This window comes from Capra hircus, chromosome 17 (genome assembly GCF_001704415.2).
Source record: "Capra hircus breed San Clemente chromosome 17, ASM170441v1, whole genome shotgun sequence".
In the NCBI taxonomy this organism is placed as follows: domain Eukaryota; kingdom Metazoa; phylum Chordata; class Mammalia; order Artiodactyla; family Bovidae; genus Capra; species Capra hircus.
Window position 1 is genome coordinate 3274869 of NC_030824.1, and position 13547 is coordinate 3288415.

At 41.6% G+C, this 13547-nt stretch overlaps 1 protein-coding gene across 3 annotated transcripts in view; it reads left to right on the plus strand.

The window, feature by feature from the left end:
• Positions 1-13547, plus strand: part of TTC28 (tetratricopeptide repeat domain 28) — a 574371-nt gene that overhangs the window by 152235 nt on the left and 408589 nt on the right. The window contains exon 1 of one of the 3 annotated variants that reach the window (XM_018061052.1): positions 7712-8588. The exons of the other annotated variants lie outside the window; for them this stretch is intronic. Coding sequence (XP_017916541.1) covers positions 8562-8588 — 27 coding nt within the window. The 5' untranslated portion in view covers positions 7712-8561. Of the gene's footprint in view, positions 1-7711; positions 8589-13547 lie in introns of those variants that run through there. 3 annotated transcript variants of the gene reach the window in all.

The following is a 13547-nucleotide window of genomic DNA, read 5'->3' on the forward strand; positions in this document are numbered from 1 at the left end:
AATTGAAGTACAGAAAAATGAAGTAACCCAAGGTCAGATAGCTAGTTGGTGGATCTAGAGTTTGAACCAGGCATAATTAGCCAAATTAAAAATGCTGCCTCAAGAAACTGGGCAGGTGTCCCACCCATCCCAACTGAGCAGTGAATTATATTGTATTTTTTCTTTTTTCACCAAAGCTTTATACATGTCATCATTATGTAAATGAACTACAGATCTCTTAACAGCTATAGCTGTAGATACAGATATCTATCCTTGGCTCCAGGCAGCACCTCCACCTGCCTAGTTTACATTCTTGTGAATCTCTCATGACTACCTTAGACCCAGAAGTCCCGAACTGAATTTAATACCTACCTGTTCTTTCTGTGACCGATACCTTAGTTAATGGGTTATCTCTTTTTCTAAAAGATGGTGAAAAATTTAGGGATCATCTTTAAATCCTTCCTTCTCTGTCTCTTTCACATAACAACTTCCCTTTTGGTGTTGTATGTGTGTTAGTCACTCAGTTGCGTCTGACTCTTGGTGACCTCACTATAGCCTGCCAGGCTCCTCTGTCCATGGAATCCTTCAGGTAAGAATACTGGAATGGGTAGCCATTCCCTTCTCTAGGAGAGCTTCCCAACCCAGGGATCGAACATGGGTCTCCTGCATTGTAGGGAGATTCTTTACCATCTGAACCACCCCGGAAGCCTAGGCCATGTTTTACTTGTGAAATGTCTCTCAAGAAGGGCCTTTCTCTGTTTCTGTTGCCCTAATTCAAGACCTCTTCATCCCTTCCTGAGCTATTGCAATAGAAACTTCTTTGGCTTTTCTGTCTTTATTATTCTCATATGCTCTTCTGTCCTTCACAGTATACTTCCAGAGTTAGCATGAAACTCAAATAGATTTGCTGATGCCTTAATTAAGAACCTATGCTGCTCACCCTTGTAAGTCAGGAGTTAAGAACGAGACTTGAGAATCTGACTCCAGTTTCCTTTCTTCTAGCCATGATTCTTTGGGAATTCTTTGGCAGTTAACCCGTTAGTCTTAAGTTCCTCTTCTGTAAAATGGGCATAATAATAGTTCCTCCTCATAAAGGTATTAAGAAGAATCAACAAATAAAAACATATACATATAAAAGGCTTCTGTGCTTGGTACATACTCAATAAATGATAGTTATTATTGTTAAGGCAATAGCATTCACAGCCCTCTAACCTTCAGTACACTATGCCTTGCCTTGTGTTATGTGTCTCAGGTCAATAAGGTGACTTACTGATGTGGTCCATGTTTTCATGCCTCCGTGTTTTGGCTCATGCTCTGTTCCTTCAGTCTGGCACATTCCTTCTCCAGCCTCTTCTCTGCTTGCTGAAAGGATACTGTGCCACCTCTCCACTAAACCCTTTCTTAGTTACAACAGTCAGAATTAATTACTCTTTAGGGCTCTCATAGTCTTAATGAGGGTGTTTGCTATGACCAGTTTTCGTTCTCTTGGCAAAACTCTATTAGCCTTTGCCCTGCTTCATTCCGTATTCCAAGGTCAAATTTGCCTGTTAAAGTAATGCTCAAAATTCTCCAAGCCAGACTTCAGCAATACGTGAACTGTGAACTTCCAAATGTTCAAGCAGAAACTCCAATACTTTGGCCACCTCATGTGGAGTGTTGACTCATTGGGAAAGACTCTGATCTTGGGAGGGATTGGGGGCAGGAGGAGAAGGGGATGACAGAGGATGAGATGGCTGGACGGCATTACGGACTCGATAGACGTGAGTTTGAGTGAACTCCGGGAGTTGATGATGGACAGGGAGGCCTGGTGTGCTGCATTTCATGGGGTCGCAAAGAGTTGGACACAACAGAGTGACTGAACTGAACTGAGTCTTAATGAGAGAATATGCCCTTAATTATTTCGTCTTCTAGCACTTAGCTTGCTCTAAGAGCTTGGATTCTTAAAGTCAGATGAATGACAAGATCAATAAAGGTTAGCTGCTATTGTTATTGTTGTTTGTGTTAGTAGTGTACTTGTCTTCTCCTTCAACCTCCACCAGACTGCTCTGTCTTCAAGGGCAAAAATCATCTGATTTATTTTTGTCTCCTTTCACAGTACCTAGTAGAGTCCCTTGTATAGAATGGCTACTCAGTCTGATCTTGGTGAGGCAGCAGTGAGCCATGGCATGAAGTGAGCTCTAGTTCCCTACCCAGGAATTGAACCTGGATAGTCTGGATGAGAACCAGGAATCCTAGCCACCAGACCAGCAAAGGGCTGGAGGCTAGAAACTATTTTTCCGTGGATTTTTACCCCCAGTGAAAAATGCATTTATCGTGGAGGCAGGAACTGTAAATGCAGGTACAAAGCTTATTACTAGAGGCACAGCACAGCAACAGGTCGGAGAGCACATAGAGAAAAGGTGTGTTGAATTAAGGCAGAAGCGAGGCGGAGATGCACACCCCGAGAGGAGGGGTATAGGTGTCCCCCCAGTGAGGGGGAGCGAAGTAACGATATGGTGAGTCGTTTACATAGGTCAGCTCTTCTGGGTCTTTGTCTTCTTTCAGGCCAATTATCTGGTTTCTTTCTCTACACCTGACGTATGCTGGGACCCTCTCCTAGATGGGCACACATCCCTGAGCCAAGATGGATCTCAACATGAAGGCTTCTGGGAGAACCACAACTCATTATGGCCTGGCGTTATCCCTTGACTTTTGACCCATAGGGAGCCTTTCTGTGTATATGTAGTGTTTCCCTTGTCCCCAGAGTGGGTAACAGAGATCCTTTAATCAAACAGGGTTTTACTCTTCCTTGTCCTTGCTGTGACTATTACCTTGACTATTGCATGACTCTTAAGTGTTTGCAAGAGACAAATACTGGCTATTTACCCTGTTTCTGTTGTTCGAAGAGTAAATAGGAGGCTGATTGTAAATGCTTTAACTGGAGCCCACCATCTCTTGTCTCAGAAAATGCTAATAGTTTGTATCCAGCCTGAAGTCCACTTCTTTGTGCCCCATGAAATGCAAACAGGAGGCCAGTTGTAAATGTCTAACCTGGAGCCCCTCTATCTCCTACATCAGTGTGTGTTGAATTTACAGGATTGTGCTTCAGCTTCTCTGACACTGTCTGACATAGTGGAAGGAAGCAAGGTGGCTAAGGTGATTAGAGGTGATTCTCCCTGGAGGTTGTAGAGAAGTTTACTTCCAAGGAATGGGAACATGGTTCTACATCTGCTTGGTTGTGTGGCAGAATTCTTACTATAACAGGTTAAGTTCTCTCTGTTTCTTTTCTTTCTTTCTTTCTTTTTTTTTAAAGCAAAGCAAGGACTTTAATATTCTGAAAGCACCCAGTGGTGTGAAATGTTACTAGTGATTGGCTTCCCAGGTGGTGCAGTGGTAAAGAATCTGCCTGCCAGTGCAGGAGATGCAAGAGATGTGGGTTCAATCTCTGGGTTGGGAAAATCCCCTCAAGTAGGCAATGGTAACCCGCACCAGTATTCTTGCCTGGAAAATTCTGTGGAGTCGGATAGGCTCCATGGAGTTGCCGAGAGTCAGATACAACGGAGTGACCGAGCACACACGCATCACTAAGGCCACATTTTTTGGTCTCAAATCTACTTCTGCCTTTGTCCCTTTACTTTCCTAATGTCTCTTTAGATACTTGACAATGATTTAGAGGTCTTTGGAAAATTAATGTATTTTCCAAATACTGTTTCACATTGAGTGTATTACTCTAAAACACAATAAATGTAAATAACTATGAGACTAGCTTTTCCAGGCATTTACCCTGTGATCAGTGTCAGACATATCACTCCTTAGGAAATCCTGAAGAAATTCACAACAATGAAAAAAGGTGTGTTTTCTCCATTCATTTCCTCTTTCTTGCTTTTGTTCAGATTTGAATAGACAAGTAGTTATTGAGGAAAACACTATTTTAATAGACTGTTTTACAGTATCTGTTTTTAGGTAAGTGATTTGCAAAGTGCTGTGTTAAAAAATGGAGTTGTACAGATGCCTTTTAGTAGCTGCGTATCTGAGAAATTGTGTTCTTACTGTCTGACACTGGATCTTTCAAACAGTAAGCTACACTGAGTCGTGTTATCTTGGTAGCTCTATATAAGTAATTTTCAAAGGAGAAGGTATACTGGTATGATAGTAATTCTATAAATATTTCAGGTATAATTACTAAGTCAGTTTGGATTAAGCAAAATAAATAAAGGCACAAAGAAGAACAGCAAGATGATTTAAGAGCGTTTTCATATTTACTGGCTTATAGGTGATGGTCCTCTGTTGAATGCTGTGCTGCGGTAAGTCGCTTCAGTTGCGTCTGACTCTGCAACCTTATGGACTGTGTAGCCTGCCAGGCTCCTCTGTCCACGGGCTTCTTCTGTCAGTTGGCACCTACTAAATGAAAGCCGAAACACTCACCAGTCAGTGGGGGAAGAAATACCTTACAGATAAGTAACCCAAAGGAAGCATACCTAAAAAATTGAAAACCAACTGAAACCTTGTATCACCTTGAAGTTTTAGACTGATTATGTCTTTTTATCGAAACGTAAATATCTCTGTTGACTTTCCTGTTACAATCCACTGTTCTCAGAGCCCCCCTCTGCCAATTTAAATAACTGTCTTAATTTACTAAGTCCAGTAATATCTGAGCATGGGACAGCATCTGAGCTCCTCAGTCCACAGACCATGTGTGGTATGCATATGGATTTACAGATGCCCTCAGAAAATCACCCCATAGATTAGGGACCGTGAAGGTCTCTTAATTTACATATGGGAAAGTGAAACCTTGAGTAGTTAAATCCACAGTCACAAATTATGACTTGCAGATGGAATTTAGACCTACAGGCATGTTTTGTTTGGCCTGTTAGGATGCTTTAAAACTTCTGAGCAAACAGTTAAAATCAGGAAAATTTTAGCTTCTCATGAAAATTTAGAGCATCTGGCACCATTGGACTGATACTCCTCTATGACATCAATTGACTAGTGTTATGTTGTAACTCCTTCTTTTTCATGATTTATCTTTCTCTGAATTTATAATCCTTACAGTTCTCTCTTATGTTACACCTGTTTCATTTATTCATGTCACCTGCCTTGCCCTTCTGAAAATTTTTGTTGTATAGCAAGTCAGGGGCAGAGTGAAAAATAGAAACTTTTATTCTGACTCCTAACCAATTGTAGGTTCCTGCCTCCATCACTCAGGTGTTGGTTTATATGCCCTGGATTCTGATCCTTCCATTACCATTGACTTGCCCCGTGGCATTGAAAAGGTCAGTTAACTCCTGTGATTTCAGTTTTGATATCTGTCGAATGATCATTATAAACATTTTAGCTATGCGCATAATTTAAAAACCTAAAGGTTTATGTACAAAGCAGCCTCATAAAGTCATGGTTAATATTTTGTTAGATTGCTTAAAAATGTTGCTTCAGTGTGCCTCTTGACCACTGTTAATACGTTTAATGCCCTGCCTCCTATAGGATAAAGTCCAAATTTCTTTGCCTTACATTCTTCCCTGCCATTTGGTTCCAATGTACCTTGCCAAAGTATCTTTTACTTTATATGGAATGGAATGGAATTTCATTCATTCATCATTCAATCTCTGCCCTCCCTCCATTCTTTCATCCCATAAATATTGAGCACCTCTGCTGTGCCAGGCACTATGCTGGCCCCTGAGGATTACAGAGCTGAACAAGAAACATTCTGCCTCTAACATTCTCATATTTAAGCTTTAATTTTAGGCAGATTGATATATTTTGTATCTTGACTACATCTTACATAGGCTTGCCTCCTTTGCTCACACTATTTATCCTTTTCTTTCGTTATTTCATTCAACAAATATTTATTGACTGTTGCATCAGGCACTGTTCACTGGGTGTTGATTTTATGACAAAGTTCCTGCTCCATTGTAACTTACATTCTTGGGGATGTAAGACAGTAAATTCATGAACTCTTAATATATGCCATGAGGCCTGTGGAGTAACTGTAGCAGCCCGAGGAAGAGAGACAGCAACAGCGCGTGGGTCACAGTGCTGTGGCTTAGGCGGGACCGTGAGAGAGCTTCTCCAATATGATATGGCACTGAAGGGACTGAGGGCGAGATCCAAGAAGGTGCTGGGGGAAGAGTGGTTCTGGAAGAGGGACAGTGAGGTGGCCAGTAGGGCAGGGTCTGAGAAAGTTGGGGGCAGAGTGGGTGGGAGGTGAGTTCTGCAATTCTGAAGAGCGTTACTGCCTGTGATAAGGACCTTGGCTTTTGGCTCTAGAGTGAGTTGTATCTCCTTTGAGTTTTGTTTCAGATTCCTTTGTTACACCGTCCTTGGCCATCCCTGTTTACAGTGGTTTCTTCTTCTGTCTCTTAGAATGCTATTAAACACGTAACTCGTTTGTTTAACTGACTAAGGCAAATGTCTGGTTGTCTTCTTATAGGTCTTCGGCTCTGTCCTAACTTCTTTTAACTTCTTCTAGTGTTGAGACTTGGTTTTATATCTTTCTATCCTATATGATGTTTTGCACCCAGTTGAGACTTAATATATGTTTGTTTTGTGAGGCTCTGACCTCAGATATCAGTAGCAGGAATTTGAAAGCAATGTCTTAAGAAAGAAGTGAAAGGACTTGGTGATAGATTAGACATAGGAATGATGTTAATTAAAGTTTTAGTTTGTGATCCTAGAAGAATAACAGTGCTATGGACAGATATAGGAAAGTTGGGAAGAGAAACTGATTTTGGGGAAGATTAATGAATTTGGTTTGGAGTTTATTAAACTTCCGTGTTACTAAGCTATCCATGTTAAGCTGTGAAAAATGATTTGGATGTTAGAACATACACAGAGTATTGGTGTTATTTGTGACTCCAGCCTGCAGTATGTAATTTTAAGAGTAGGGATAGCCTCTTACTCATATTTCTAGTGTCTGGAACAGGAACTGGCAAATAACAGGTGCTTACATCATAGGCACTTAGTAGTTTTACTGAGCAGAGCAGTAAGGCTGAGGTGTACCTATGATGTAGATTATGGCTTAAGAACTAGTGCTTATTCCTTTAGCTATAATTGCTAATATTATTTTTTTTAAAGATAATGATTTCATAATCAGATTTCAGACTCAGGCTTAGAAAAAAAGACTCAAAAATAATTTGTTTTAGTTAACTGTTTTGGGTATTTTAATGACATTTGTATCTGATATTGTTAGTATCCTATCTGCTTATAATCATCCCCATCAGTCAGTCCTGCCAATGCATTATATTATAGAACTTTGAGAGTAATACGTTAAACGTGGTTGGAACAATGGAGTGATGGTACATCAGCTGTTTTTATTATGTACATCAGTTAGTATTCTAGTAGCTTACACTACCCATTAATTCCCATCTATCAAAGTAGCCTCATGGTGATAAGAATTACTAGACATGTTGGATGACAAATAATAGAATTACATTGTATTTTGTGTTTGGAGATGTAGCTCCTTAAGTAGGATGGAATCATTTTACAGATGCTGCATGAAACTTAATCTTGATAGCAATAATAAAATCAGTGCTAAATTTAGAGAAGCAGAGTCTACTTTTCGATTAAAATTTTAATCTTGTCAGATACCTTAAATCTTTTTCCTTCAAGTCAGACTTTTAGATTATATAGCCCTTTGGTCTATTGATATAACTCACAAATCAAGATCTTTTGAAATGGTCTCCTGCTTCTGTACATCTCTTCTGGCTCTAATTCCTTGGGACCTGTGAGGTGCCTCTGAAACTGTGTGCTTTACTTTTTGCTTTGAAGCAGATGTCGTGGCACTAAGACCCAGAAACCATTTGCTCTGTGTGGCTGGAGCTGGGCAGGCTGTGCTCGCACTGAAGGGAAGGAAGTCATTAGTGCAGACTGAGCTGTGGAGTTGGGTTCTTGCAGGATTTCCTTCCAGCCTTTCCCCACTAAGGTTCTTGGGAATTAAAAAAAAAAAAAAATCTAAACACACAAACCAAGTTTTCCTATTTACAGTGTTAAGGGAAGGTAGACATTTCGGGAAGGGTAGATCCTTTCCCCAAGTTATCCAAGAAGGAAGAGAAAACAGCGCAAAGAAGCTCTGATTACAGATCTTTGGAATTTTCTTTGCTAAATTTTACAAACGAGAAATACACTCAGAATTTTGGGAATTGCTCCAGGCTGCGCGTGAGGGTTTGATTGCTTGTCTAATCTTTTTTTGAGAAGAGGAGAATTCGTCAAAAGGGGTTTGGATGGCAGGAACCCGACTGGGTTTCTGCAGCAGCTTGCGTTCTCCGGCTCTTCTCTGAGGGAGGGTCTCTGCGCCGGCTTGGAGACCCCCTGCCGCAGGCTCCTTTTTCGGGCACTGGCCCGAGGGGAAAATGCTCCGCTCTGGCTGGAGTACGCTGGTTGCTGCTGGGACTTCCTAGCCCCGTGGGGAGCGTGTTCCTGGTTTGGGGATACTTCATTGAACTGAAGGCGAAAAGACTGGACTCTCCTGGGCTCTTTCCCTTCGCGGTGAATATGGGAAAGAATTAGGGGGTGGGAGGGAGGCAGCATGACTTGGAGTCGCCGCTGCCCTGCATCTGCCCCCAGCCCCCAGCCAGCATCTTGATGTTCCACATATCGGCTGTACAAATATGATGAAATGGCAGCCCCGGAAGAAGGTAAGTGTCCCGGAGTGGGGACGGGGCCCTGATGCCCGACCCAGGGAGGGGTGACAGGGGGCGGCTGCCCTCGGGTCCCTCCACCCCTTCCATAGTTAGCTGGATGGGCAGGTCCAAATAGCTGTGTCCCTTTGGGACTTAGGCCAGTTCCTTAGGGACGAGTTAGCAAGTCTGATCTGCGTCCACTGCCCTCTTAAGTTTTTCCTTCTTGGTATGCCCGGACTCTCAGGGGTGACAGCTCAGAAACATCCCTTTGCTTTAGAAACCCGGTGGAGCTAGCAACACGATTAGCTTTGCCGGAGCCAGCCAAGAGCTGCCGGGGTCTAAGAACTCGGTGGCGCCTCGTCTGCGGGGAGCCATTTGGGGTTGTGTTCCCGACACACTCCAATGTCCTCGCAGGTGGGTGTTGTAGCACCTACTTCCCCCAGGGGTTAATAGGCTCTGAGCCGCTGGCAGCCGCTTCCCCAGGGCCCCGCTGGGGGGCGAGCATCCCCAGCTCAACCGCCCAGCAGCTGGTTCCCGGGCAGCGGGGCCGCAGGGCCTCCAGCCTAAGCGCCTGGGGCCGGCCGGCTGGGCCTTCTGCCCGCGGGGCTCCAGACGGCCGCGTGGGCCAGCGCGAGTGAACATGCCAGCCATTGTCACGGGCATGTGTCTGTGCGTGGCAGCCTGCACGGGTGTGTGTGCATCGATCGTGGGGAAGAGGGGGAGGGGGCACTTTGCTTTTTGCGAGATTATTTCCTAATATGGCTCCTTTGTTGAGAACTCACGAAAAAAAAATCCAGTGGTTCTATCAAAATAAATTGCTATTGGCCCCAGAAATAACGTTTCTAAATGTGGGACTGGTCGCTACCCCAGGACGTTCAGGGAGAAAGACAGCTTTCTTCAAGTTGTTGGCGGCTGTAGCTTTGGCTAGGGCTCCCTTTTGCTAACTTGTCTGACTGGTGCTGTTAGGTGAACAGTGGTTCACTGCATAGCAGGACTCCTCCCCTCGCCCCCCCAAATGCCTAATTTGGCCTGGTTTTTATTGACATTCTTCTGAGGGAAAACATAGTGAACTGAATGTGCTGTGCGCCTCCCCAGCTATGACCTGTCTCTGTTAGCAGCTGCCTGGTGTTTTACTTGAACTAGCTAAACTGACTCTTTCTTTGTGGCATGATGTGTGATACCATGTTTTACATCAGAGCTGAAATAGAAATTGTGTGAAATGCATGAGAAGATATTGTGCATTTGTTTTATTGCTAGAAAATCTAACAAACACTGCTTCAATATAGCCTGGTGAATTGAAAGGTTTTCTTTGCTATCTAATTTGCTATCTGAAACAAAGTCATTTCTACCTCATCCTGAAGTCAGAATCTCTCATGTATTAGTTCTTATCATAGAGCTTCTTTCAGTGAGATTGGTTTCATGTGTTTTAGATAAGAGATCCACGCATCCCCCCCCCACCTCCCCCGACCTATGAAAATCAGAGTTAGGGTGAGGAAAACCCGTAGAAGAAATGATATGATCAAGCAATTTAAACAGATGCTGTGTATTCCTAGAGCCCTCCCCTCAATTTCTTCTGTATTTGTAAATTGTATATTTATGAGTACTTTTAAGACGTCTGCAAAATATACATTCATAAATGTCTGTTTTTTCTATTTTACCCAGTACGCAGTAACTCATGCGGTTATGTCTGTGGAAACCCCTCTGGGTACTGGTATTGCTTGAACCACGGAAGTATTATTCTTGGCAGTCAGGTGGATTTCTGGACTCTGGAAGATTCTGTTTCAAGTGTTAGGATTCACTCTGAAGTATTTACTCACTCTGTGATACTTAAATTGCTATACCAGAAGGTTGTGTTTATTCACTGCATTCATAATCCCAAATCATCATGTTACAAGGATCCAGATAAAATTCTACGGAGTTCATGGAAGATTAAAAATAAGCTGAGCTATCAAATACTGTGTGATTATTTGGAGGTGGCTGGAGAACAGTTCTTATTGCTTCTTCTACATTGGAAATGGAAGCTTCCTTGAAAGAATATTCAACTCCTAGAGGGCACAAATAAGTCTTTACAAAGATTATGTTTATTTTTTACACTTGTAAGAATACTCACAGATCCAGTCATTGCCATGGTCTCTGGCTGGGTGTGCTAACACATTTGTGGTGGTGCAGTCACGTGCCATGTGTTTTGTCAAACTGTTTCATAAAAACCATTTAGGCTACAAATGAAAAGTGATACTACATTGATGTGATTCAGCAAAGCTAGGAAGATCATCAGTAGAATACTGATCCAAACAGCATTGGGTGTAGCTGGGCTTCATGGCTAGGATTGGTTGGTAACTTGCTGTCCTGGTGCCCTGTCAGCCACTGCCAGTGCTGGCTTTTGTAAATTCTGGGCTCACCGTAATACCATGACCATAGGTTCTAGGTTTCTTTGTTTCTAACTGAGCATGCAGCTGGGGTATATGATTGAAAGGGAGCTCTTTACTCTTATTTCCTCTGCTTATTTGCTGGGTTTTAGTAAATACTAAAATGCAAGATGTGGGCTTTGGAGTATTCAATTAGAGTCTGCTACCTTTTTTTTTCACAAAGAAACCGCCAGAACATGATTAATCATGTTCCGCCCTCAGGATCAGTGAGGAGCTCAGTTAGCTGTAGCTTTGCTCCCTCACTTCTGGATACTACCACCAAGATGCTCTTCCCTCCCCTTCTTGAAGAAACAGTGATTTTATCTACTTCTGAATTCCTGGAGCATTTAAAATCTAGATTGTGCTTTACTGATAGTAAGCCACCCCTCCCCCCACCTTTTAAAAAATCAGCCTCTCAATTATGCTTCAAGCTCCTTGAGTTTAGAAACAATACTTCACACCTCTCTTTTTGGTGCCAAGGATAATATGGTTGTTCAGTAGATATTTATTTGATGTAAAAGTAAATAAGAAATATTGCTCTGTAAAACTTGTATCTGTTTTTAGGGTGGTATGATCTTTAAATGTAAAAAAGTTCAAAATATTTCATTTGGCTCATAGGTATTAGACTGTAATGGATTATTAAAGAAAACAACAGTATTTTGACACTCACTTCTGATCTTTTGTAGACAATATCGGGGAGGGGACAGCTATACTTTCCACACGGGTTCCATAGTAGTCATTGTTAAGACACACTATCAGGCTCTGTGGGCTAGGATCGGATCCAGGGTCACGATTCTTTTATTAACATAACCTTATGGGCCTGGCAGAATCTGTTTTCCCCTTAAGAGGTGATCATGTAGCACATTATTTTTATATTGTATTTACAGAAATGATAGTAATTAAAATGATCATCTCATAGGAACATGTTTGTTTACAATTCTGAAGTGATTTTTGCGCTTTAAAATCCAAGGATTAGTATCAGATAACACTGTGTAAATAAGACTGCAGTCAAAACCTTCAGGAAAGCTGCTACTGATTGGATTTTTTCATTGCTTATCTAATGTTATTTTACTGTTCATACATAATAAAAGATCATTAAGAGGAATATGTCACATAAGCTACATTAATTATGTCATTTGAGAATCATATGATGTATTTATCTTATTATACTTTTCACATTAATATAATGTGACTCTGGCTTCTTAAATGACTTCTCTGATAGGGCTTCATTTAAAAAGCTTATTTCAAAGCTCACTTACAAGGATTATATCCTATAAATTTGTGTCTGGAAATAGCTTATTACTTTTACCAAAAAAAGGGTATTTCAAATCCCTGCACTTTTTCTATGATAAAGTATTTTGTTTTTAGATTAGAAAGCTCAGCTTCAAATTTTAATACAATTATACTGAATTTTACTTAGTTACCTGCCTAAATGTTGTGCTAGTTGATATTATCATGTTCATTTTGGACCACAGTTTGTTTATAGTATAAAATTAAACTTAAAAATAAGCATTGTGACCAAAGCAGTTTTAAAGAGAAGTCTTAGAAATTTCATGATAAAGGTCTTTCTGCAGATCTATTCTATACATCATTCCTGGATCAGTGCAACCTAGAGACCTAGGTTTTGGTTCTGGCAGTTCCCATGACTTGTGTCCTTGGGCGTGTCATTTAATCTTTCACATCTGACTCTTCACTGTTAGAGTCAAATGCCTCATTGTCACTTGCTGGATATATTGCAAATGACATCCTAATGATTTTTCTTTTTCTTGTCTCTTTTTTCCTCTGACTTTCCCTTCTTTCTTCTTCTAGAGTAATTATTTAAAGAAACACATGTATTATTCTCCTTTTTAACATTCTGCGATGTCTCTCTTTTGTCTAGTTATTGCTGTTCAGTTGCTCAGTTGTGTGCGACTCTTTGGAACCCCATGGACTGCAGCATGCCAGGCTTCCCAATCCTCTACTGTCTCCTGGAATTTGCTCAAACTCATTTCCATTGAGTTGTGATGATATGTAACCATCTCATCCTCTGTCGCCCCCTTCTCCTCCTGGCCTCAGTCTTTCATGGCATTAGGGTCTTTTCCAATGAGATAGATGGCTCTTCACATCAGGTGGCCAAAGTATTGGAGCTTTGGCTTCAGCATCAGTCCATCCAATGAATATTCAGGACTGATTTCCTTCAGGATGGACTGGTTTGATCTCCTTGCTGTCCAAGGAACTCTCAAGTCTTCTTCAGCACCACAGTTGGAAAGCATCAATTCTTCAGTGCTCTTAATGGTCCAACTCTCACATCTGTATATGACTACTGGAAAAACTATAGGGACTTTGACCATAGGGACCTTTGTTGGCAAAGTGATGTCTCTACTTTTTAATATGCTCTCTAGGTTGGTCATAGCTTTTCTTCCAAGGAGCAAGCGTCTTTGAATTTCATGGCTGCAATCATCTGCAGTGATTTTGGAGCCCAAGAAAATAAAACTTGCCACAGTTTCCATTTTTTTCCCATCTATTTGCCATGAAATGATGGGAACAGATGCCATGATCTTAGTTTTTTAAATGATGCGTTTTAAGCCAG